Genomic DNA, 24,770 nt, shown 5'->3' on the forward strand with positions numbered 1-24,770 from the left:
AGCATCAAGGCAAGACTCGGTCGCTATTTGCCATTAAGGTTGGGATTGATTGAGACCAAAGTGTGTCCATCCAGCCCCTTTCATTGATGCAGACGGTGAAAAGTTGAGAGTCGCTGGTGAATGGTAGAATCAGCATTTTGGTGCAGTGTCCAAATCCAGCGGTGTGTCCGCCCATGTAGACACAGGGGGAGGTGCTTCGGACCTGGGACCTGGGTATTTCTGTCGCTGCCCAGGCAGCCCCAGCGGTCAGCGTGCTCACTGATTTATTCGTCCTGTTGGCTAACTGATTTATTTTCTCTCTCTGTGAAGGTCCTACCCCTGGCGGAGCTGAGCCACCATGAACTCACGTGAATTCCGGAGGAGAGGGAAGGAGATGGTGGACTTTGTGGCGGACTACTTGGAAGGCATTGAGGGGCGCCAGGTGTACCCCGACGTGCAGCCGGGCTATCTTCGGGCGCTGGTCCCCACTTCTGCCCCTGAGGAGCCAGACACATTTGAGGATATCATCAATGATGTTGAGAAGATAATCATGCCAGGGGTAAGTCTGCCCCCAATGCTGGAAAACGGAAGGGCCAGCGTCACGGGTAGCAGCCACTGGGCATTGGGCAGGTCACACGTGCTCTCCTATCGGGTCCTCACAGCCACCTTGCTGGAGAGAGACTTATCATTTCTATTTTGTAGCTGAGGTAACTACAAGAGGTAACCTCTCCGATGCCCAGAGAGGTTAGGTGGTCAGCCTGAGGTCACACAGCTGGTAAGCAGCAGAACCAGAACCGTCACCCAGATTGTGTGGGCTCCAAGGACAGTGAGTATTCTTTCCCCCCTAATCCCGAGGTCAGGTCCCACCCTGAGCCCCTGGTATAGGCGTGTGAGTCCTCCTATGACTTTTGGAGGACGCAATCCCCAGGTGGCTGGTTTCAAGGAAGCTCACTGCTCAAATTACAGCACATTCCTCGTATCCTTGTGTTTAACAGAAGGCACATATTTATTTCACTCAAGCTCGGGGACACATCTGCTTCTGTGCAGATGCCGACCAAGGAAGCCGACCTCTGTCCTAGTGAGTCCCTGGGGCCACCGACCCGGGGTAGGGCTGCTCCTCAGGACCAGAGCGCCTCTCTCAGATGTGCGGCTCACTTTCCATTCTCCCAGGGGTTTGCCTTGACATTTGCGCGTGGAGGGAAGCGCAGGATCCCAGTTCTCGCCCTGAGGTTGTGCAAATACACTGAGCCAGGGCAGGTGTGGCTAAATGTCAGGCAGAGAGGGTGGCCTCACCCGCTCCTGCAAACACGCAGGCAGCCCAGGGCTGAGCGGCTCAGACAACAGACATTTGCTTCGGAGGCCAGGGCCACCCGATTTGATTCTTGGAGAGGATGCTCCGTCTGGCTGCTGGATGGCCGCCTTCCGGCCATGCTCTCACATGGCCTTCCCTCCTCGCCAAGGCCCCACCTCATGATCCAACAGAACCCTAATTGCCCACTAGAGGCCCCATTCCTAAGATCATCACAGTTTGCATTAGAGCTTTAACACCGGGATCTGGGGAGCTCAGCTGTGCCATCCGTAACGGGGAACGTGAGAGGCCATGGAACGTGACGTTTTCGGCGCGAAGGGGGCAGTCAGTGTGCAGAGCCGCGTTGGGAAGGTCAGGGTTCTGGTCCCTGCGTAGGACTCCAGGCCTCCCAGTGGCTCTGCGTGGTTGCAGGAAAGGCAGGTGAGCTCCCAGGGGGCTCCATCTGCAGGGCTGCAGAGCCAGGGCAGGAACACCCATCCATGAGCTGAGAGTAAAAACAAACACATTCCTGTCCTCTGCCAGGTGCGACAGGCAGGGAGGGGTCCCAGGGAGGGGCCTCCAGGGACATTGGTCCTTTGCGAAGGCGTTGACATAAAAGTGAATATGTTAGCATTAGATGAATTTCTTTCCTGGACCTGAGCATTTCCTTCTTTCTTCTGATCCTTCAAAGAAACAGAAAATGTTTTCTGGGCCCCTAAAATGATCGTAGGGCCTGGATGCTGGGCCCGTCTCAGCTCTACCAGCGGCCTCCATTGCCTGAGCCCCCCGGGCTGGGGCTATGCTCAGCTCCTCACTCACTCCAGACCATCGCCCCTCTTTCACAGTCCCCAGGCTGGTCTCTCTGTGGCTCTGCTGAGAGCCCCGGCCACCCCCGCCCCCACCCTGGGCTGAATGGCCTCGTTCTCCCCAGATTCCTGCCTCACACGTCCATCCCTCCACCCCTGCTGCTCCAGGAGCATGCATGCAGCCTCCTCATCCTTCTAAGATGCTTCTGGGTGCTTCGCCTGCAGACGTGGGGGTGGCCCCAGGACTCTGTGCAATTCCTGCCGACCGCTCCCAGCTCTCTGAGAGTTCCCGGTCAGCTACCTTCACAATCAGGGGGGTCTCTTGTGCCACGGGGGGCCCTATGGACAGTTAGCAACTTGTTTATTAAAGAAACATGGGTTTGCATTTTGCCTCAGACCATGAACGTGACCCGTGGGGGTTCGGAGGTGGGCCACGAGAAGGGTAGATGTGGGAACACCTCAGTACTACTTTTGTTTCACCTGAGGGGGTGCTGGGGACTCTGAGAGGTGCAGTCAGTGGCCTGGGGCAACTCAGCAAATCTGAGTGGCTGCCAGATTTGCAGTCCTGGGTGCTTTCAACATCCCTGGGCTGGATGGGGCGGTACCGAGGTTGGGGGCGACACGAGGGGGTGACGGGGGAGCTGGGTCATGTCTCCTGGACACTGATTAAGGGGTGACAACCCTCAGCAGGGACTCTGTGACAATCCCTAGGGGAACAGAGAGTCTCGAAGGCTTTGTTCTGTTCTCACATGACAGGCATGTCAGCAGCAAGAACAAATGAAAGAAGCAACAGCAGCCCCTCCCCCATCGTTTTCCCAAACTCTGGGACATTCCCAGCCAGTCCTGCCCTCCCACCCCTAGAGCCTCCCCACTCCCAGTGGGTTTGCTGAGCCCCAGCCCCCAGATGGGACGTGCCCTTGCACATCTGCTCCCCTCCTCCTGGCACCCTGCCCCCCCAGGGCCCCCCAGCAAGGCTGAGACAGAAGAGACAAGGGACGCAGAGGGTGATGGAGCGATGGTCGCTGGAGGGGGCGGCTTGCTTAGGAGATGGAGGAGGTGGTGGGAAGACCAACTGAAGAGTCCTTGAAATGAGGGCCTGGATGGGGCACCTGGGTGGCTTAGTCGGTTAAGCGTCCGACTTTCGCTTAGGTCATGATCTCGCGGTTCGTGGGTTCGAGCCCCGCATCGGGCTCTGTGCTGACTGCTGGCTCAGAGCCTGGAGCCTGTTTCAGTCTGTGACTCCCTCTCTCTCTGACCCTCCCCTGCTCACGCTGTCTCTCTCTCTCTCTCCTAGAAATAAATAAAAAAAACGCTAAAAAAAAAATTAAAAAAAAATAAAAAAATTAAAAAAAAATTAAAAAAAAAAAAAAAGAAATGAGGGCCTGGGTCCTCCTCACGCGGGGCTGGGCTCTGTCTCCACGCAGGTGACGCACTGGCACAGCCCCTATTTCTTCGCCTACTTCCCCACGGCCAGCTCGTACCCGGCCATGCTCGCAGACATGCTGTGCGGGGCCATCGGCTGCATCGGCTTCTCCTGGGTGAGCTTGGGGGGCTCCTGGCAGTGGGGGGGGGGCTGCCGTGGGGACAGGCCACCTGTGGGGGGTGGAGAGAAGGATCTGGCCCTGGAGAGAGTGACTCCTCAGGGGATTTGGAACACAGGGAGACAGAGCCGCCTCTCCGGGAAAGGTGCCAGCCACCAAATGCCAGTTGCGCCCAGCCGCGCTTTCTTTCGGAGGGACTTGGTGTGAATTAAAACCACAGCCCAGGCCCTGGAGTTTCTGCAGCCTGAGCCTGGGAACCTGCATTCCTACCAGACATTCCGGAGCTTTTCTATGTGCTCTGCACCTGCTGGGGTCCCACTCCATCCTCCCTCGCCCATGACAAGTGGGCAGTGCCGCAGGGCAGGCAGCTCTGGAAACGGGGCCAGCCCCGGCCTCCGAGGAGGCCACCGTATCTGGGGACAGAACGCCAGAGGGGCGGGCAGGGCTGGCTCTTGCTTGTGGTTCCCTGCTCCCCCCCACCCCCCTAGTGCTGCCCGAAAGACTCAGGTAGAGCCACGTGCTGACTGCATCAGGGACGCCAGGGCTGCTCACACCCATCTTCCAACGCCAGGGTCTGCCCTTAACCTTCTGGGTCCGGAGGGCCACCTGGCTCGTGCCTTGCAGTTGAGTGTCCCATGGGCGCTGACTCATGCCAAACTTGGCCTTGAGAATGGGAAGGGGGTGTTAGTTTATGAATGAGCAGGGCCAAGCTGCAGGACCCAGCACCTGCCTGCTCCCCACTCTGCCACAGGGGCGTTTGTCTGTCTGCCCAGAGTTGCTGGGAGAGGAAGTCAGCCACCCAGGAAGGATTGTGGGGGAGTCCTCTCTGGACCATCCCTCCACCAGGTGCCCAAAGGCCTTCCTCTGCCCTGTGACAGCAGCACGGGCACTGACAGGGTGGCCTCGGTGCCCTCCCTGTATCTCCGCGAGCATACCCCCGTCTGAAGGACGCTTTCTCTCTTTAGATGCTACCGCAGATTTCATTTCGCTCTGCCCGTCCAGAGCCACCGTGTCCCTTCAGGGTGACTCGGCACCTAGTCCGCTGCGTGTGCCCTTTCTGAGGACACTGTGATTTCTCTGGAAGCTCGGAGGACTGCCTCCCTGTCCCTCACCTGTACTGGCCGAGACATGGGTTCCTAACAGTGAGTGCAGGTTCCCAAGCCTTGAGCTTGGCTTAGCTGGGATGAGGTAGGACCCTCCCACAGGGCCGACCAGCTGGCTGTCACCAGCCATGCATCACGGTGTGCACGTGGCCTTGAGCACCCCAATGGGACCCACCTGGTGAGGGGCGCTCCATACATCCTCGGGTGGAGACCACGGCCAACCTGCCCTGTCCCCTGTGCAATGACAGAGGACCGTCCAGGATCTCGAGCCCTAAGAGGCAAGCTCAGCAACTTGCCCGGGGGCTCCCAGAGGCCTCAGGCCACTTAGATCCCACCTCCCCAACTCTGTCCAGTCTCACTGCACTCACCCATGACTGTGGAGGACGGTCCACCAGTGGGTCTTTCTAGATCCTTCTATAAATACACAGATAACTCACTGGGGATGAGCAAGGGGCTGGTGGAATGCAGCACAGGGCAGCAGGGGGATTACGGCTGCGCCTTCCTTCTGGCCATTCTCCCAGGAGTCCTGGGCAAAGAGCGCATGTTTGAAGCTCATCCCAGTCTTTTGAATACCGTCTGGGACTGGACTTGTTTTAAATGTTTATTTTTTTTTGAGAGAAAGAGAGAGAACACATGAGCAGGGGAGGGGCAGATAGAGAGGGAGACACAGAATCCGAAGCAGGCTCCAGGCTCCGAGTCAGCACAGAGCCCAATGTGGGGCTCGAACCCATGAACCGTGAGATCATGACCTAAGCTGAAGTCGATGCTTAACCGATGGAGCCCCCCAGGCGTCCTCGGGACAGGCAGACTAAACCCTTCTCCTGCTCCAGAAATTCTGCAAGACCGGGCCTCTTGCTCGGACACCAGCCTCTAGAGATTTGTGGCAGAGAAGGATGGGCGAGAGGGGGTGACGTCCCCGGGGACCCAAGTCTGTGGGTGGAGGATGGTGAGGTCACCGAGAGGCCCATGCAAACCCTTGGCCCTCCTGGGGCTCCTCTGGGATCTGGGGAGTGTGGCCACCTCCATCCTTCCAGGGCGAGAGAGAATGGGATGTCATGCGTGCTGAGCTCGCAGCTCCGCACATGCCCTGGGTGGCCGTCGGTCGTGCTTCAGAGCCGCCAGCCTGAGGGCTCCTGCAGCCGTGTGCACCCGGGGGGCCCACCTCTGCTGCCGCTTCTCCCCAGAACCGCCGGCAGGGAGAGCGCGCCGGTTCATTGATCTCACCCAGGGACAGGCCTTTTGGAAATGCTTAAGCCTCTTGTGAAGCCGGCAGCATCTAGAAGCTGCCAGGTGGCTGATTCCCTTCCTCCCGCCCCGCTAGGCTGCGAGTCCAGCGTGCACAGAGCTGGAGACGGTGATGATGGACTGGCTGGGGAAGATGCTGAAGCTACCGGAGGCATTTCTGGCCGGAGAGGCGGGGGAAGGGGGAGGAGTGATCCAGGTAAGGTGGGGGGCGGGGAGGGGTGCCCATGTGCCGGGGGGCTTGGGCTCCACACACCAGGGCCGCAGCTGCAGGGGCACAGGAGAGGCGCTTGAACTTGCTGTGCGTCCTCGGACGTCTCCCGGAGAACCAGCATAGCTGGGCACTTAGGAGCCCCTCTGGGTCTGGACGTGGGCCCCAGTGTTGTCTGCCCCTCCCTCCCTGGGCTCGGCGGATGGAAAAGTGTTGGCCACGGAGCACGAGCGGATGCCTGTGCGGCACTCCTGGTGCCTGCCACCAGGCCTGAGACTCTGCAGGCAGCCGCTCATCTGATCCAACAAAAGATGGAATCAGGGGCTGTTTTAACACCGTTTTACAGGCAAGGGGACTGAGGCACAGACCCGCAGGTGACTTGCCCGCCAGCCCCTGCAGCTAAGTACGGGAGCTGGGGTCTGAGCCCACATCTCTCTGCTCTAGAGCGCTGACCTCCACTGCCTCTGAGCGCTGTCCTCTGGGCATTGAGTGTAGCCGCGACCACATCCTTCCAAGGCTTCTAGAAAGCGTTGCATCGAGAGCCAAAGTTGCCTGATGCTGCCTTTTCTCTGCACCCTGTAATTCATTCTCCTCATCGGACAAATACTACTGACAGCGACAATGTCCCGGGGCGTGCATCACGGACATGACAGGTACAAGTGACAGTCATAGGTCTGTCCCCCCAGGAGCCTCAAGACTGATGCCATCGAAGGACATGGGCTTTGGGCTTTTTTATTTCCTAGCCTGGACGACAGACTCTGTGGAAGCCACCACCCTCCCTGACATGGTTTTTCTCTGGTCAAGTGCCCGGTCATAAAATTGGGAGACCGCTATTGAATTGAGAGTCAGTTAAGGGGTCTGCTATTCTGCCCGTCAGCCCATGGAAACACTGATGCACGGATGCGTGTGTGGGTAATCACCAGGCTGGTACGGCCAAAGTCAAGTAGGAAGCAGGGGGTCCTGGGACCGCCCACCCAGACAGGGGCTTTGGACCTCCCGTGTGTCAGCATTCAGTTGCTGTTATACATTCTGGTGGCTCCAAACAGCACAGACCTATTATCTTACAATTCTTTTTTTTTTAATGTTGATTTATTTTTTGAGAGACAGAGCACGAGTGTGGGAGGGGCAGAGAGAGAGGGAGACAGAATCCGAAGCAGGTTCAGGCTCTGAGCCATCAGCACAGAACTGGACGCAGGGCCCGAACTCATAAACCAGGAGATCATAACCGGATCCGAAGCCTGACGCTTAACTGATGGAGCCACCCAGGCACCCTCTTAATCTTCAAGGGACACCTGGCTTCTGCAGCGCCTCAGTTATTGTTTGTGGTTCACCCTTTGGAAAGCCCCTTGTGGGTTTTTTAGGACCTTCCGTTGGGCACCTCTCCGTAATTTCCAGCTTTCTTTTGTTATTTTCCTCTTTTTTGGGGGGCTGGGGGGGAAGGGTCATTGTCTCCTCTGTACTTGGAAGGAATTTCTCGGGCTTTTCTCCAGGTCACTGTTTTAATTTTCCCTGTTGCCAGTTTATTGCCTTCGATGTCCACTTTGGCTTTGCTATTCCGCTTTATGAAAGTATGGTCCCCTTCCCACTCATGAAAGGCAGACATTGGTTGTAAAAAGGGAAAGTATATAGGACCATTTGGGGGCATACTTCCTGGGTTATTTCAATATCTACATGTGGGCATATAAGCAAACTAGGGACAGCACAATATTTCCTCTATGGTATTGTGCTTACTAGTTTGTTAAGAACATTTCCCATGCTTTGAGACAATTACTGCATGATTTTCTATGATGTGTCACAATTTATATACATAATAAATATATACACCCAGGGATGCCTGGGGGGCTCCGTCCATTAAGCATCCAACTCTTGGTTTCGGCTCAGGTCATGATCTCAGGGTTTGTGAGTTCGAGCCCCGCACTGGGCTTTGCGCAGACAGCGCGGAGCCTGCTTGGGATTCTCTGTCCCTTGCTCTCTGCCCCTCCCCCACTCACACTGTCTCTGTCTCTCTCAAAACAAATACACTTTAAAAAATAAGAATACTGTACGTGACTTATATTGTATCAGATTGTTTCCTTTATAAATAACATGTCAGAGGATCCTCTTTTAGGTCAAGGGGCAACAGTATGCTAAGAAGCTTATCAGCTTCCTCCTGGGGCTCTCTGGGTTAAGTCCAAATTCAGCATTCATGCTCCACCAAAAAATCAAAATAAGACAAAAATAAATAGGGTTTCTGGGGCATTGGATCTTCCAACCCAAACAATTTCTCATTCAGCTCTTTTCAGCCATCCAAGATGATTCTTCTAATGTGATACTTCTTAAAAATCTTACAAATACCCCATAATCTCAGATAATCTCAGGCATGCCCTCTATACTAACAGTGACTTTTTACTCAGTGCCAACTCTGACCTCTACTTATTCTTTGTGCTTTATGTGAGCCTTTTCCAACCTAGAAATTGTTGTGAGGGTTGATTGCTTTTTTTAATGCAGAAATTATTTTTTTAATGTCTATTTCTTTTGAGAGAAAGAGAGCAAGCAGGGGAGGGACAGAGAGAGAGAATCCCAAGCAGGCTCCGCACTGTCAGCACGGAGCCCGATGCGAGGCTCAAACTCATGAACTGTGAGCCGAAATCAGGAGTTGGACGCTTAGAGGACTGGCACACCCAGGTGCCCCAGAGCGTTCATTGCTTTAGCGGCAACTTTTTCATAGCCGAGGAAGCTGGGGCCAATATGGGACTGTACAGTGCCCCGGAGCACACGCTAACTAGAGGCTAGGATAACAGTGGGCTGGACCGAGGAGCGTCTCAGGCGCATCCTTGACTGTTTGCTTGGGTTAGTGTCCAGAGGTGTGCGTGCTGCCCTGGGCTCAGTCTTTCAGTTATCTTTCCTTTAAAGACGATCCCATTTTTCAGAAACATGGGCAGCCCTAGCATCGGTTGGGAATCATGCCGGCATCTCTCTGCCCTTGGAGTCAAGTCCTCCTTGGAGCCCCATCCGCTCAGTTTTGCTGGACGAACACAAGCAGCTGCCACGTGTGTTTGCAACAGGAGCCCCCCCATTTCCCACCTGACAAGGCTCATTGTGTGAGGCCCCAGAGAGTGCCCAGCTTGGTGACAGCCGTGGGGCTGGGCTGTGGGGGGGGTGCTGCACCCCTCCGAGCCACAATCACAGCTACTAGACGTTGGCCCAATGACAGGCAACAGCATCCAATGGCAAGTGATCGTGTGAGCTGCCCAAACCGGGCTGGAAAATGGTTTCTTAATTGGGTTTGAAAGCTCTTGTGGAAGAAAAGCCAATTTCCCTCCGTGTGTGGGTGACACTTGAAAGGACATTTCTGGGCCCGGCGTCGGCTGTCGCCAGCGTCCCCTTCTGCCGCGTAGCTGGTTTGCCATGGCAACCTTTGTCAGCTGAAGTGACGAGGTGTCATTATGCAGCCTGAGCCCCGGAACACACCCCGCTCCTTCCTCCTGCTCCTGCCTCTGTGGCTTCCCGAAAATGACAGGAAATCTGCTTGGAGTTTATTTATTTTGAGGTAAGGGTAGGAGGGGCAGAGAGAGAGGGAGACAGAGAATGTCAAGCAGGCTCCGCACTACCGGTGCAGGGCAGGACACGGGGCTCGGGCTCACGAACCTTGAGATCATGCCCTGAGCCGAAATCCACAGTCGGATGCTAAGCCGACTGAGCTGTGCAGGTGGCCTCACTGGGAATCATCTGCGAGGTGGTAGATGAACAGGCCTGACATGGGCTGGCAAGGCTGGGCGGCCAGTCGCGGGGAATCCGAGCTCCCCAATAGCGGGCACAGGGGCTCACGCTCCAGCATGGGGGGCCTCCTCGTGTACCCACAGTGTGTGTGTCCCAGATAGTCTCGCTCCTTCTCGTCTGAAATGGACCCTGCAAAGCTTCTCGAAAGGCACAGCTCCTGGGTGCTGGAATCCATCTGCCTTGTTCTGTCCCCAACGCTCACATGGGGTCGCAGCCCCCTCCTGACACCCCACCGTCTGCCCGAGGCCTCGCACCTCACCTTACCCCCCGAGCCCCTCCCCATTCTCCCCTGAGCCACATGCGGAATCACCATGCAGATTCAGTCCACGTGATAAGACAAAAGTCCCCTCCTTCACGACGCAGCCAAAAGTGGTTGGACACACAAATTGCCCAAGGAAAGAAATCGGCAGTGGGGTGTCCAGAGCTCAGAGGCTCGAGGGCAGCCCACGCCCCCCAGCTCCAGCCCTCCCGCTGTCCTGCCCTGCACCGATGGCGCGGAGCCTGCTTCACATTCTCTGTCTCCCTCTCTTCCTGCCCCTCCTCCCCCCCAAAATAAATAAGCAAACTTAAAACAATAATAAAATAAAATGACTGCCAGCGACAATATGGCCTGAAGAAATGTGAAACCCACCTGAGATGCCAGACGAAGATGATTGTATGTGTATATTTGAGTCCTCGCATTTGAGCTACAAAACTCCGAGTAAATGTGTTTATGGTCAAACTTCACCTGTCTCCCCGGAGGATATGAGTTGGCTTAAAAGAATATGTAAAAGCATCAAGATGATAAAATAGAAGGGGAAATTGGGATCAACGAGGGGAAATGAAGATAAAATGTTAGCAGAGGAGGTTGGCCTAATTATTTAATACGTATTTCTCTGTAAAACTCTCAAATCTTACAAATCTCTCATAGCCAACCAAGATCTACCTTCTTTTATGTTTTTTCCTTTCTAATGTTAACACCACTCAGTTCATGGGTTTCCTCCAGGATTTACTTAAGAGGTGATGATTGTGAGCAGTAACAAGAGGGGGGCATTGCTTATAAATGCAGGGAGGCCCCCGCCTGCCTGTGGCTCCCTGTCTCCCTGTCTCTCTGTCTCTCTGCCTCTCTCCGACTCACGTTCTCTGTCTCTCAAACATTTAAAAAAGTTTTAAAAAATAAATAAAAATATAAACAGGGTTATTTTGTGAATTAAGTGGAACGACATGGTGGGTGCTGAGTCTACATTATCTTTAACCCACTTTCAGCCCCCAAGGAGTAGAGACTGCGCCTTTCTGTAGTTCTTTGCCAGAGTAAGTTGTTCATGGGTTCGAGGCCCGCTTTGGGCTCTGTGCTGACAGCTTGGAGCCTGGGACCTGCTTTGGATTCTGTGTCTCCCTCTCTCTGCCTCCCTCTCTCTCTCTCTGCCCTTCGCAGCTCATGCTCTGTCTCTCTCTCTCTCTCTCTCTCAAACATAAATAAAAAATTAAAAAAAGAGCTGAAATGGCCATCACAGGTTGTTCTGATTTTTCCTGTGGGAAGGAGAATAAGTTTTGCCACTTCAGATTCATCTCTTGAGAACAATATGGATAGTAATGTCTCCCAGCAGTTTAGAGATCGATTTCTTTGCTTCACGTTGAAGCTCATTTTGACTCTTTCTTTGATCTAGGGAAGTGCCAGTGAGGCCACTCTGATGGCCCTGCTGGCTGCTCGGACCAAAGTGACGCGCCGCCTGCAGGCCGCCTCCCCCGGGCTGACGCAGGGTGCCATCATGGAAAAGCTAGTGGCGTACTCCTCGGATCAGGTGAGTGTGTTGGCTGAGTGTGTTGGGCTAAAGCCCCTCTGAGTCTCCAAGATCCGAATGTCTTGTTTGATGTCAAGTCAAATCAAAACCATACTGTGCAACCTGTCAGTCGTTTTTACAAGTATGCTCGGAAGTGGACGTTCGTAATTTTCTCAGTGCACCCATGAGGTCTTGGAGGTCCACTGAGGTCACGGGGGAAGGGCCTGGAGTCCCCCCAGGCTCCCTGGGCTTGCAATCCTGCCCCTGCTGTCGCCCACTGGGACCTGGGCCACCATACTGGCGAGATCCAGACCCCAGGATGGAGTCAAGTAGGAGACGGTGGTGGTGGGGGCTGCAGAGCACAGCGGGGGACTTGTCTGTAAGAGCCGGCCTTCCTGGGGTTCCTGAGACACAGTGGCTCTGCCATCCCATAATGGTGCCATGTCGTTGGTCTCTTTTCTCCAGACGCCATACACTGAGCATGGCCTTCAAACTGCCCAAAGCCCCATGGTAAGAGGAACCCCCAGATAAGAAGTCGGGTGTGCTAACTCTACTTTGGAGTGTGTTTCGCAAGATCTCATTACTTGCCCCCTAAACTGCAAAGCAAGGTTCCAGGATCAGGTGCAGAGGGAGGGGAGGGGGCCCACAGTGCTGGGAGCTCTCTGCAGAGCCGGGTGCTCATGGCTACTGCACAGGACACGCACGCGAGAATCTAACGCTGCCGCTTTCTTTCCAGGCACACTCCTCCGTGGAAAGAGCTGGATTGATTGGAGGAGTGAAATTGAAAGCCATCCCTTCCGATGAGAAGTTTGCCATGCGCGGTTCTGCCCTACAGGAAGCTCTGGAGAGAGACAAGGCGGAGGGCCTGATCCCTTTCTTTGTAAGTCAACCACACCTGCTGGGTATGGCCCCCTGGGGGTCTCAGAGCCCTGCTTGGGTCTGGGGCAAGGTGCTGGTCACAGAGTAGGCAGTATATGCATCATCAGCTGGCTGCTCCTTGAGGAAGGCTGGAGCATCACTCCATTTAATTTTTTTAAATGTTTATTTACTTTTGAGAGAGAAAGAGAGAGAGAGGGCAAGCAGGGGAGGGGCAGAGAGAGAGGGGGACAGAGGATCCAAAGCAGGCTCCGTGCCGACAGCAAACGAGTCCGATGTGGGGCTCGAACTCACTAACTGCGAGTTCATGACCCAAGCTGAAGTCAAACGCTCAACCAACTGAGCCACTGAAATGACCCAGGAGCATGACTCCATTTATTTTTCCCTCCACCTGCCTAATCTCAGAAAGAAATGAGCAGAGCCCCCAGCCTGGAGGATCCTGGTAAGCCAACAAGTCTTGTTTCTGCTTCTGTTAAATGCGACATCATATGATTGTCCCTTGACAGCTCTCTGTGCCTTGGTAGGTGCTCTGTCATGAGGAAGGTATGATGGACCAGCGAACCCAGTTAAAAGTAAAACACACAAAGCCTTGGCCACCTAGACCTGGATTCTTAGCAGATACTAAAGCGCATCCCAAGAGATGTGTTGCAAGCCAGTAGGGATGAATTGTAGGTAAAATCCCTAACTGGCCAAGTAGCCCCATGTTTTCTTGGGCACAGACGGGCATTTTCCAATGAGGAAGAAATATATGGTGTCACAGCTAGAGCCTGGACTTGTTTCCGAGGTGGTCATGGCAGCGTATGGAGCTGAGGACAAGTGTGTCACGTATGATGACAATTAAGACGTGACCTTGGCACAGTCACATGGGGTTCAATCTGGCGGCACATTCGGGTTATGGGGCAGTGGGGGTGGGCGCTTTGAAAACACAGTGAAGCCTTGGTTTGCAAGTGTCCTGCATTCCAGAAACATGCTTGTCATCCAAAGCACTCATGTATCAAAGCCAATCTCAAGAACCATTGTCTGGGTCGTGATCATGTGACGTTCAGCTTCACGTACGAGCTTTTCGAAGCAACTTCAAGATCCTCAGGTCCCTCCTGAACATATCTGGGCATTTCCTAGTTGTTAGAACAATCTAGATGTGACAGACTTTATGGCCCCCATGTGAATCATGCCCACTATTTTTCATTTAAGAATTAATCTTTGAGACAAGCTTTTTTCTTTCTCCAAAAACAAATCATTTTCATCAATTTGAATCCACTGTCGCTCGTTGAATACCATTGACTTGGGCAGGGCAGGGCGGGTATGATTTGATACAAACTTGGTTCCTGATTTGTGGAGTTCCCCGGGGAATCACTGTAGAAGGAGCGAGCAGATTCAGACGTAGCTCGTGAAAGGGGCTGACGGCCAAAGCAGGCATCAGCCTGAGATCAAGGCTGAGCCCAAGGTCACCTTAGTCACCCCATCCTGCTTCCCATCTTGCATGAAGCACACATTTATTTGTATCATAGTTTACTGCCTCCCTCTTCCCACCACACCATGGGCTATGCAGAGGGTGGGTCTGTTTAATAGTGGCTTTATCCCAGCTCCTTGAACCTGCCCCTGCCCATTAGCAGAAGCACAACAAATATTTATCAAAAAACAAAGATTTGGAAGGAAGATCCTTCTAGTTAGAAAGAAAGACTACCTTTAAAATTCCAACAGACAATCCCATGATGGTGTGAAAGGATTCCTTTACATGAGGTAAACTGCTTTGAACCTATAGTGTCACTAGCTAACACTCACCAGAATATCCTGTCTCGGGAAATATAAATATATTAAAACCCCCTCTTGCAGATTTGAAGAACGAAAGCAATGGAATCCACCACATAAGCTGACGAGACGATTTCATTTCATAAAACTTACATGACTCAAACAAAACAGAAAGGCAGACGCTGGCAGGAGATACAGTATATGTTATAAAGCCAATCTTAAAGGAGGGCTCACATTATAGAGAAGTGAAAGGACAGAGTTCCAGTGGGAAAGCAGGGAAAGGAGACAAAATAGAAAAACAGCTGGTTCCCAGCTCAAGCCCAAGAAAATGAGGACACAAAATCAATTTCACTCTTGTAATACCCAGAGCAATGCAAATTGGCTCCTAAGGGACAAATAGGAACATCTCAGCTATGGCTATGAGCCTGCCCGTGGCTTCTTTCATGTCTGCCTAGGTAGAGTGAAGTTTCAGTACCCAGCTGCACGCGCATCTACAGTTGTCAAGTCTTCCCGTCCAGTGACCCGTTCATCACTGCAAAATGCTCACTTTATCTCTATGAAACCTTCTGCATACAATGAAGTCACTGCGATTACATTCCGTTTCTATGAATTAGTGGTCGAGGGATGCATTTTTCCATTGGTTTGCTTTCCTTTTCTGTTCTCTGACACTTAAAATGTGTCTCCTGTATGCAGTCTACAGTTGTTGCTGGTTTTTTTGTTTTTTTTTTTCATTTGATTCTAAATCCAGCGTGATGATTTTTCTCAATGTTAATCCATTTACTTAGGGTAATTATGGACACATTGACGTGCCTATCTGCCATCTTACTATTTGTTTGCTATTTGGTCTGCCTCTTACATGATGTTTTTCTCTGCTCTCTTGTCTTTTTTTTTTTTTAATAGTTTATTGTCAAGTTGGTTTCCATATAACACCCAGTGCTCATCCCCACAAGTGCCCTACTCCATGACCATCACCTCCCTTCTCCTCTCCCCCATACCCATCAGTCCTCAGCTTGTTCTCAACATTCAAGAGTCTCTCACAGTTTACCTCCCTCCCTCTCCCCCTCCCTACTTCACCCCTTCTTCTCCCCCATGGTCCTCTGTTAAGTTCCTCCTAACCCTCCTATACATGCAAACATATGGTAGCTATCCTTCTCTGCCTGACTTGCTCTCTTGTTTTTTTAAAAACAAAATCTATTCATTTTTTGAGAGAGACAGACTGGGGGAGGGACAGAGAGAGAGGGAGACATAGAATCCTCTGAGCTGTCAGCACAGAGCCCAATGTGGGACTCGAACTCATAAACTCTGAGATCATGATCTGAGCTGAAGTTGGACACTCAACAGACTGAACCACCCAGGTGCCCCTCCGTTTTCTTGTCTGAATCAAATGCTTTATGTTATTCCATTTTCCTATTTTTAGCTTATTAGCTTTATAGTCTTTTATTATTATGCCTAACTCCCCACCTTTTGTGTTATTAGTGTCATAAATTTTAATTCTACATATGTTTATTTTTTTTACATTTTATTTATTTATTTATTTACTTTTGTGAGAGAGATAGAGACAGCATGAGCAAGGGAGGATCAGAGAGAGAGGGAGACACAGAATCCGAAGACAGGCTCCAGACTCTGAGCTGTCAGCACAGAGACCAATGTGAGGCTCGAACCCACAAACCGTGAGCCAAAGTCAGATGCTTAGCCGACTGAGCAACCCGGGTGCCCCAATTCTACATATGTTTAAAACCCCACGAGACATTGTTATTTTATATAGCCATTATTTATTTATATAAATCTACATATTTCTCCTTCCAGTGATCTTTCCCCATTTTTTAAAATATTTGTTTATTTTTGAGAGACCGAGAATGTGCGTGTGTGAGCAGGGGTGGGAGGGAGCAGAGAACAAGGGACCGAGGATTCGTAGTGGGCTCTGCTCTAACAGCACAGAGCCCAATGCAGGGATTGAACTCACAAACCATGAGATAATGACCTGAGCTAAAGTCAGATGCTCAACCTACTGAGTCACCCAGGTGCCCCTCCATTGATCTTTCTTTCTTATGTTTTCTTAATTTCACCTGGGGTCATTTTTTTTTCTTGTCTGAAAAACTGTCTTTATAATTTCTCATTTTGATACAATTCCCTCCGTTCTTGGTTCTCTGAAAATGTCTTTATTTTGCCTTCCCTTTTGATATTTTTGCTGGGTCTAAAGTTCCAGGGTGGACAATCTTTTCCTTTGGCAGATTAAATCCATGAGCCCATCGACTTCCTTCTCCTGTGGCTTCTGGTTGGATGTCACGTGTCGGTCTCACTGTGGCTTTTAGGAAGGTAATTTGGCAATGTGACTTCTTTCCCCCTCTGACTGCTTGTAACACTTGCCTTCTGCCTTTGTGTCTAGGTAGTTTTACTAGGATGCTAGTTGATTGCTTCTTTGTGCTTGTTCTCCTGGGGTTTCACAGAACTTCTGGAATCTGTAATCTGTCACCTCTCCTCCATTTAGGGAAATTCTTACCCGTTGTCTTTCCAAAGTTCGCTTCCGCCCATTCTTCCTTCCCATTCTGGGAATCTGCACATACGTTCTGTCTTCCCACTGAGCGCCCAAGACCTCTAATGCATCCATTCTTAAAATCCCTATGCTCAGCCTGGACTATTTGCAATTTACCAGTTCTTTCTTTTAGTGAAGTCTGGCCAATAAATGAATATGTCATGTTCTTAGTTTAAAATATTGGAAGGCTTTACGTTCTTATTTTGAACACTTGTAGATTAAAGAGAAAATAACAGGGTTCGTACACAGAGATCCCTCGCCACCTTGGTGCAGTTTCCCCCGGTGGCTACAGCTTGCACAGGATAGTGCCACAACGGAACCCGGAAACTGACCTTGCTCCATGTGCATGTCGTCTCATGTCACTGTCACATGTGTGAGTTCACATCCCCTCCCTACCCCTGCAATCAGGATGCAGAACTTCTCCGTCACCACAAAGATCTCCCCTCACCACCTCCTCACACACGCGAATGTCTCCTTCCACTCCCCCCACCAGGCTCCTGGAACCTCCTCTCTGTTTCCTCTGTCTACACTACCCTCACTTTGAGGGTGTTATATACACGTGGTCCCACCGTTGGTCGCCTATTGCCGCTGACTTTTCTCACTGAGCATAATACCCTTGAGATCTATCCGAAGTGCAGCACAAATCAATACATGGTTATTTTTATCGCCTCACCACCTTCTTTGTATACCAGCCCGTTTAACCGTTTACCTACTGAGGACATTAGAGTGGTTTCCAGGTTTGGGCGATTCCAAATCAAGAGTCCAAAAAAAAAGAAACTGAAAAGAAAGCCTCTGTTACCCATTCATGTACAGGTATTTGGGTGAACTTCTGTTTTCATTTCTTTGGGATAAATTCCCAAGAATGCAACTGAGTGTGATATGCTAGCTGTAGGTTTATTTGCTTTTTCAAGAAACTGTCACCCTGTTTTCCAGAGAGGCTGTACCATCTTACATTTCCACCGGTGATGCGTTTGATATTGTCATTATGTTAAAATTTTTAGTCTCTTTAATTTTTTAGTTTTCATTTTAGTTTTTAATTTTAATTTTTAATTTAATGTAGGGATATCATCATTTGCATTTCCCTGATGACTAACGATGTCAAATGTCTTTCTTTGTGTTTATCTGCCATCCATATGTCCTTGACAGTGAAATGTGTCTTCATATCCTTTGCCCATTTTTAATTGGACGGATTACTTAAAAAAACTTTTTTTTTTTAACTTTTATTCATTTTTGAGACACAGAGAAAGACAGAGACTGAGCAGGGCAGGGGCAGAGAGAGAGAGAGGGGGATATACAGAGTCCGAAGCAGGCTCCAGGCTCTGAGCTGTCAGCACAGAGCCCAACATGGGGCTTGAACCCACTAACCATGATATCATGATGTGAGCCAAAGTCAGACACTTAACTGACTGAGCCACCCAGGTGCCCCAATTTTTAAAGAACGAATAAACAATTTTTAGAGCGGCTTTAGGTGTAAAGACAAATGAGCAAAAAGTACAGAGCATTCCCATATACCAGGTCACTCTATTTTTTCCTCATATTATTTTATCCTTTTATTGCCATCTTGCATTACTGTGGTACCTTTGTTATAGTTAACACACCAATATCGATACATTATTATTCCTAAACTCCATCTTTTATATTAGGGTTCATTCTATGTACTGTTCTTCCTATGGGTTTTGACAGATGTCTAATGACACGTATATACCATTTCAATATCGTACTGAATAACTTCCCTGATATAAAGATCCCTTGTATTTTGCCAGTTCATCCTTCCCTCCTCCTCTCCCACCCAGCCCCTGCTAGTAACTGATCATTTTACTGTGTCCATTGTTTTGCTTTTCCCCAAATGTCCTATAGTTATAGTTATACAGTATGTCATCTTTTTAGATTGGCGTCTTTCACTTAGCATCATGCACTTAAGATTCCTCTGTGTCTTTTAGGCTCCTTATAGCTCCCTCTCTCTCTCTCTCTCTCTCTCTCTCTCTGTCTTTAAAGTTTATTTATTTATTTTGATAGAGAGGGAGAGAGAGAATCCCAAGCAGGCTCTGTGCCACACAGAGCCCGACACAGGGCTTGATCCCATGAACCGTGAGAACATGACCTGAGCCGAAATTAAGAGTCGGATGCTTAACTGACTGAGCCACCCAGGCGCCCCAGCCCTCTCCTCTCTCTCTCTCTTTTAAATCAGTGAATAGTATCCCAATGTTTGGATATACCTATTGAAGGACATTACTATCCTGCACCCACCTCTGACTCAGACATTTTCCAGCACCACTGAACAATCACCTCGATTCTGATACTATCTTCCTGGAGATAGCGTCCAATCCCAAAGGTGAAGGGCTCCATCCTACAAGACTGCCCCTCTTCAGTTGCCAATTGTAACTCCAGGTTGTCACCTGTGACCTGACCAACTGCTATAGTTCTGAAATGCCAGCGACCCCCTCCCCTGGGTTTGGTTCATTTGTTAGAACAGCTCACAGACCTCAGACAAACATTTTACTTGCTAAATCACTGATTTGTTAGAGAAGGATATAACTCAGGAACAACCAGGTGGAGGAGGCATGTGGGGCAAGGTCTGGGGAAGGGGCAGACCCAGAACTTCCGTGAAGTTCCGGGGAACTTCCATGTCCTCTCCTGGTCCCACTCTCCCCAAATCTCCACTTGTTCACTGGCCCTGAAGCTCTGCAAACACCCTTTTGGGGTTTTATGGAGGATTCATCACATTGGCATGATGGATTGAATCACCGATCATTGACAATTGAACTCAATCTTCAATGCCCTCCCTTCCCTGGGGTAGGACTTAACATTCCAATCCTCCAATAACAGGATGGGTTCTCAGCCAGCATCCTTAGGTGACCCAGCTGCTTTTCACAAGTCACCTCATTAACATGACAAAAGACACCTTTCTGCACTAAATGGCTTATTAAATTCCAAGAGTTTTAGGAGCCTATGCCATACATAGGACAAAGACCAAATATATATATATTTATAGTTTTACATCTTACATTTAGGTCTGTGATCCACTTTGAGTGCATTTTTGTGAGGGATGTAAGGTCAATGGCCAGATTCAGTTTTGTTTTTGAGTGTGAATGTACACTCATTCCGACACGATTCGCTGCTGGTGGTGATACTAGTGAGAGGCAGAATGATGTATCATTTATTACAAATGTTCCCTGCTCTCTTTTGCCCATTTATGTGCTCCTTCTTTAGGATGTAAGCCTTTATTTGCACTAGAATTTACATGTTAATTAAGGCTATATATGTATCTAGCTTCATGATTAATTAATTCCTTGTGTCTTATTGTAACAGCAAGACCAAAACCCAGGGGTCTACTGAACAATACGATCCTCCTCACCTGTGATATTTCCTCACCAATTCCAAAGCTCTCATTTCTCTTAGTGTTTTTTGTCTTTGTCTTTGATGGAAATTCAAATAGATCTATTAAGTAATACAGTGCTCTAGAAAGATTTAGGGACGAGAGATAGGGAAAGACTGAGTTTCATCTCTTCTTCCATATTATCTCATAAAGTTTAGACTTCTGTGGTCTTCCCTCAAGGATCAGGAGAAAATAACTTTTATTGTTTGACTTACTTGACTATGTTCTATAGACTGTTGTACTGAAAACACATACGTGTGATGAACATGATCCTATGCCAAGGAAGGAAGGTCAAAACATATGTTCGCAATTCAGTGGCGGGATTTCGGAAGGCAGCGTAGCATTTCACGTGGGCTGCTGCTCTGTGCCTGTGACTTTGTGAGGACTTTGAAACAAAGCAGCATTTGCGAGCATTTCAGAGGGGCCAAAGCCTTTGTTGGGACATTTTAGGAGGCATCTACCCTGAGGACATGTTATAATCCTTGGTTAATGGGCTCTCAGGCAAAGGGTGGACAAAGCCATGGTCTTAGCAGCCAGTGCCAGACTGTTGTATTTCCAATCTTACCACGATGGGATGTGCAATAGTTACCTATTCATTCACTTAGTCATTCACTTGGCAAATATTTGTTGGGTAACTGCTGTGTGCTGAGACTGGGGGCTGCGGATGAGGGGCCCCTTGAGGATCTTATGAGCTAGACAGAGACGCTAAGTGAAGTCGTTCGCAGAAGGTGCAGTGTGATCAGTGAATCCAGCAAGCCAGTAGTTGTCACTATGGGAACACGGGGGTCAGGGAAGACTTGCTATAGGAGCCACAGTCTTGAAAACGTGAGGGATGTCGGCCAAGGGAGGGGTCATGGGCTGCTTGGGTAATGCACTCCTGGGAAAGGAACAGCAATGAGAATGTATTGCATCCCAGCCAACTGAAGTGCAAAGGAGGCTCGGAACTTGCTAGAGCCACAAAGGTTGCACTGCGACATGATCCCAGAGCCCTGCTTCGCACATTGTGTTGCCCTGCTGTCCACAGAAGGGCAGGGAGAGCGCGAATGCAAGGTCCCAGAAGCTGTGAGGGTCTTCACCGCCTGGTGCAAGGCTGAATAGAGGGGTGTCGGAGGCAGGCTGCGGAGGTAGTGGTGAGGAGCTCATGCAGGGACCAGGGTGAGGAAGACAGTTTTCTCCCTAAGGGCAATGCATAATCACTAAGGGAGTTTTTAGCTGAAGACAGACACAACATGATTAGTATCTTCAAAACCCCTCTTGTGGCTGAGAGGCTCAGATGGTCTGTGAAGCCTGGTGCTTAGCGCTTGGTGATGAAGTGGGCCTCTGGTGGTCTGTCTGTTATAATACAGGCCTCAAATTGGGTGAATGTCTTCAGTCGGCATCAAATCAAAGTTACCCTACAAAAATACCACCGCACACTGGAGTGGCCTCGCCCGGGAAGGGATGAGGTGGTGCAGAACATGCAGGGTGTGCAGAAGGGAGCCTGAAAGTGTATTCCTACACTCAGTGAAGATGCCTGGTAAGAAGGAGAGATCCAAGTATTTAAGGGAAGACCACTCAGCGTGAGGGGGAACAAACCACAGTTTTATTTTCCCAAAGGAAGACTGGACACCCAATAGAGGCGCCATGTTGGAATTTTGCTGGAAAGACCAAGATTCCAGCTAACATTTGAGGGCATCTGTGCCACTCTGGAAGGAGCCGCAGACAAGGGCTGATCTCATGTTTCAGAGCACAGGCAGGTTTGGAAGCTCATCCACAAGCACACTCCTCTCTGTTCAGCAAAGGTCCAGGCCTTTAGGCCACCCGTGTGCCAGACCCCTGGGGACCGATGAAGACTTGGTCCCTTTCCTGAGGGAATGGTTCTTGGTGGGAAGGTACACGTTTCCCAGTCTCTGCACCTACGATCCACGTGTAGGGCAGGGGGTGTGATTAACCCTCCAGGAGGGATCAGCGAATGCTTTGGCTAAGAGAGAAAGGGTAAGCTGTGTGCTTAGGGGGTAAGCAGGCCACGCTCACAGGCACAGAGCCCTTCTTATTGAAGAAAAGAGTACAACAAAGGCACAGAGGTGTGGGAGGTCACAGGATGTTTGAGGAAATGCAGTAGGTATGTTATCTAAACGGATTCCTTGACCAAGGGACTCCGAAGCCGGAGAGGGCGGCAGCGCCCAGATTTAGAAGGTCTACAGCTTGGACTTGGACGTACCGCCCAGTTGCCTCGTTGAGACTGTACATCTAACGGGTCACAATTCTGAGTAATAACTGTGTGCATAATCCTGAGATGCAGGCCCATTGCCTTCCTTACATTTGCTGAGCGATTGCAGACATCTCAAAATTCAGGAGCCTCTGCTGAGAGCGCAGGGCACATTTGGCAGGTCTGGACCGGGAGAGGTGGATCTCGGCCCCTCCACGAATTTGCGTGGGGCTTGTAATAGTTTCCCTTTCTTCCCTGTGGTGGATAACTGTCCTTAGAGCTGACTTGACAAGGTCAGGCCACGGGCAGAGGGCTGTGCCCACCAGTGCGTATGAGAGCCACGGCAATGAGGGCAGGAGAGGTTCGTCTGTCCCCGAAGGGGACATGCACCGGGGCAGCAGAGCCTCTGTGGGCACTCAGGGAAGCGGCGCTTGCACCGACTCCCCACCCTCCCTCCCCTGCACAGATGTGATTAGCGCAGCCCAAATCAGGTTAGCGTCACTGAGCTGAGCCGGGGTAATCAGACCCCGGAGGGGAGCAGGTGCGGGGCTTCTGAGAATTAGAACGAGCTGACTGTAGCTATCTAGAACACAGCAGGCAGGGCCCTGCCACCCGCCAGCCTGGCACGTCCCCCGTGGCAATCTGGTCCTCACGGCCCGTCCACCAGCTGCGTCAGCCCGAGGGGGGCTGGACCGGCCGAGGGCGCTGGGCTCTTTCGTTAGCTGGCAGGACGAGAGTTCATCACACCAGGGTTCATATGCTGATCGGCTCCCGCCCCTCGTGTGTCCATGATCCACCAGCAAGGACTCACTGAAGTCAAGTTTAAAGTACGGATCATAGGCATATCCGACTCCTGGGGCTCTTGAGACTGCTGTATACACTCTGCAAAGCCCCGGGCTGGGCGTGGTCGGTGCTCAGCACACCCACCTCGTCTCCCCTCAACTGAGGCCACACCCAGGACCAGACAGGATTTTACAGAAACTCTCCATGCTCAGGACAAAACCATCAAGAATGAAGGTTTACATCATGGAACCCAAAATTGCATCTTAAGAGACAAGCACTATTGGGGTGCGTGGGTGGCCCAGTAGGTGAAGCACCAAACCAACCAATCCAGAGCCCACACCCCAATCTACCTCCTCTATGGGGTCTTTCACTCCAGGACACTACCCCCCACCCTCGTCAGCTGAGAGTCAGGGACACTGGGACAGCCCCCTTTGCCACGGGGCCCATTGAAATTAATCAAACCAGCCAGCCCCCTACATCCACTCACCCTGCCTCCCGTGTTCCTTCCGGTGGGAACCACAGTAAAGCTTCCCGTCCATGCCGCCCCTCTCCCTCTGCCCGCTGATGGTCGTGGGCCTTCCCCAGGTGGCCCTGCGAGGCTCAGTATGCCCCCACCTCTTGGGGCCAGCGAAGACGATTAGCTATCTTTTCAAGGGTAGTAGCTTTCCAATCTGTTGGCTTCACTGTACCAGAATAATAATAAAATATTTAAAACATTCTGTTCCCTCTCCAGGGCCCAAATCCATTGCTGCCGTGGGCCCTGCTAGAGTCTGGCCAGGTCCTTCTTTGGAGTCACTCCCTGCGGCTGGGCAGGGGACAACTCTGGTCCCCGGGCACCTGCTGTCCGACCCAGGTGACCGTGTGACCAGTGAGCCAGGGCTTATCAGCCAAACCGTCCGGGGGGCAGGCACAATGCATCCCCAGCAAGAACACTTTGATTTTCTCTGGCACATTGGGTTCTCAGGTCAAGTGCAGGTGGCCCTCAGTGAAAGGAAACCAGAAGGGCCTCTGACCAATTCTCAGGTTTACTAGTTTGTGTGGGTTTATGACCTTTTCATCTTCCTCTCTGTTCTCCGGGCACAGAGCACCACCGGGGTATCACTGGGGGCTCAGGAAAGAGCTGAATTGAATTTGCATATCAGGTTGAATGAAAATTTACACTCTTGTCACACTGAGGGAGAAATTTCATTATCCAGATGGTACCGGTGTCGTAAATCAATTAGGCTCATCTGTTTTGTAAACACGGTATGCTTTCCGATCACTGGGAGAGTGATCAGCTCCTGTTCCGTGTTCAGCAAAGTGCAAATTCCTAGAAATACAGAGAAATAAGATGTGGAGGGACACCTGGGTGAGTCAGGCAGGTAAACATCCGTCGCTTGATCTTGGTTCAGGTCATGATCTCACGGTTTGTGAGTTCAAGCCCTGTGTTGGGCCCTGTGCTGACAGTGCAGAGCCTGCTTGGGTTTCTCTCTCTCTCTCCCTCTCTCTGCCTTTCCCCTGCTCACTCTCTCTCTTTCTCTCTCATAATAAATAAACTTAAAAAAAAAAAAAAAGATGCAGAACTTGACTCCAGGAG

At 50.9% G+C, this 24,770-nt stretch overlaps 1 protein-coding gene across 1 annotated transcript in view; it reads left to right on the top strand.

Moving 5' to 3' along the window:
- The first annotated feature begins 337 nt into the window (after window positions 1-337).
- The window catches only part of DDC (dopa decarboxylase), a 62,966-nt gene continuing 38,533 nt past the window's right edge, over window positions 338-24,770 (top strand). The window contains exons 1-5 of the mRNA XM_039235662.1: window positions 338-538; window positions 3,498-3,611; window positions 6,039-6,158; window positions 11,576-11,710; window positions 12,426-12,569. Of these exons, the coding sequence (XP_039091593.1) occupies window positions 338-538; window positions 3,498-3,611; window positions 6,039-6,158; window positions 11,576-11,710; window positions 12,426-12,569 (714 nt within the window). The remainder of the gene's footprint in view (window positions 539-3,497; window positions 3,612-6,038; window positions 6,159-11,575; window positions 11,711-12,425; window positions 12,570-24,770) is intronic.

The sequence above is a fragment of the Hyaena hyaena genome, unplaced genomic scaffold (assembly GCF_003009895.1).
Source record: "Hyaena hyaena isolate Hyena2069 unplaced genomic scaffold, ASM300989v1 scaffold_101, whole genome shotgun sequence".
In the NCBI taxonomy this organism is placed as follows: domain Eukaryota; kingdom Metazoa; phylum Chordata; class Mammalia; order Carnivora; family Hyaenidae; genus Hyaena; species Hyaena hyaena.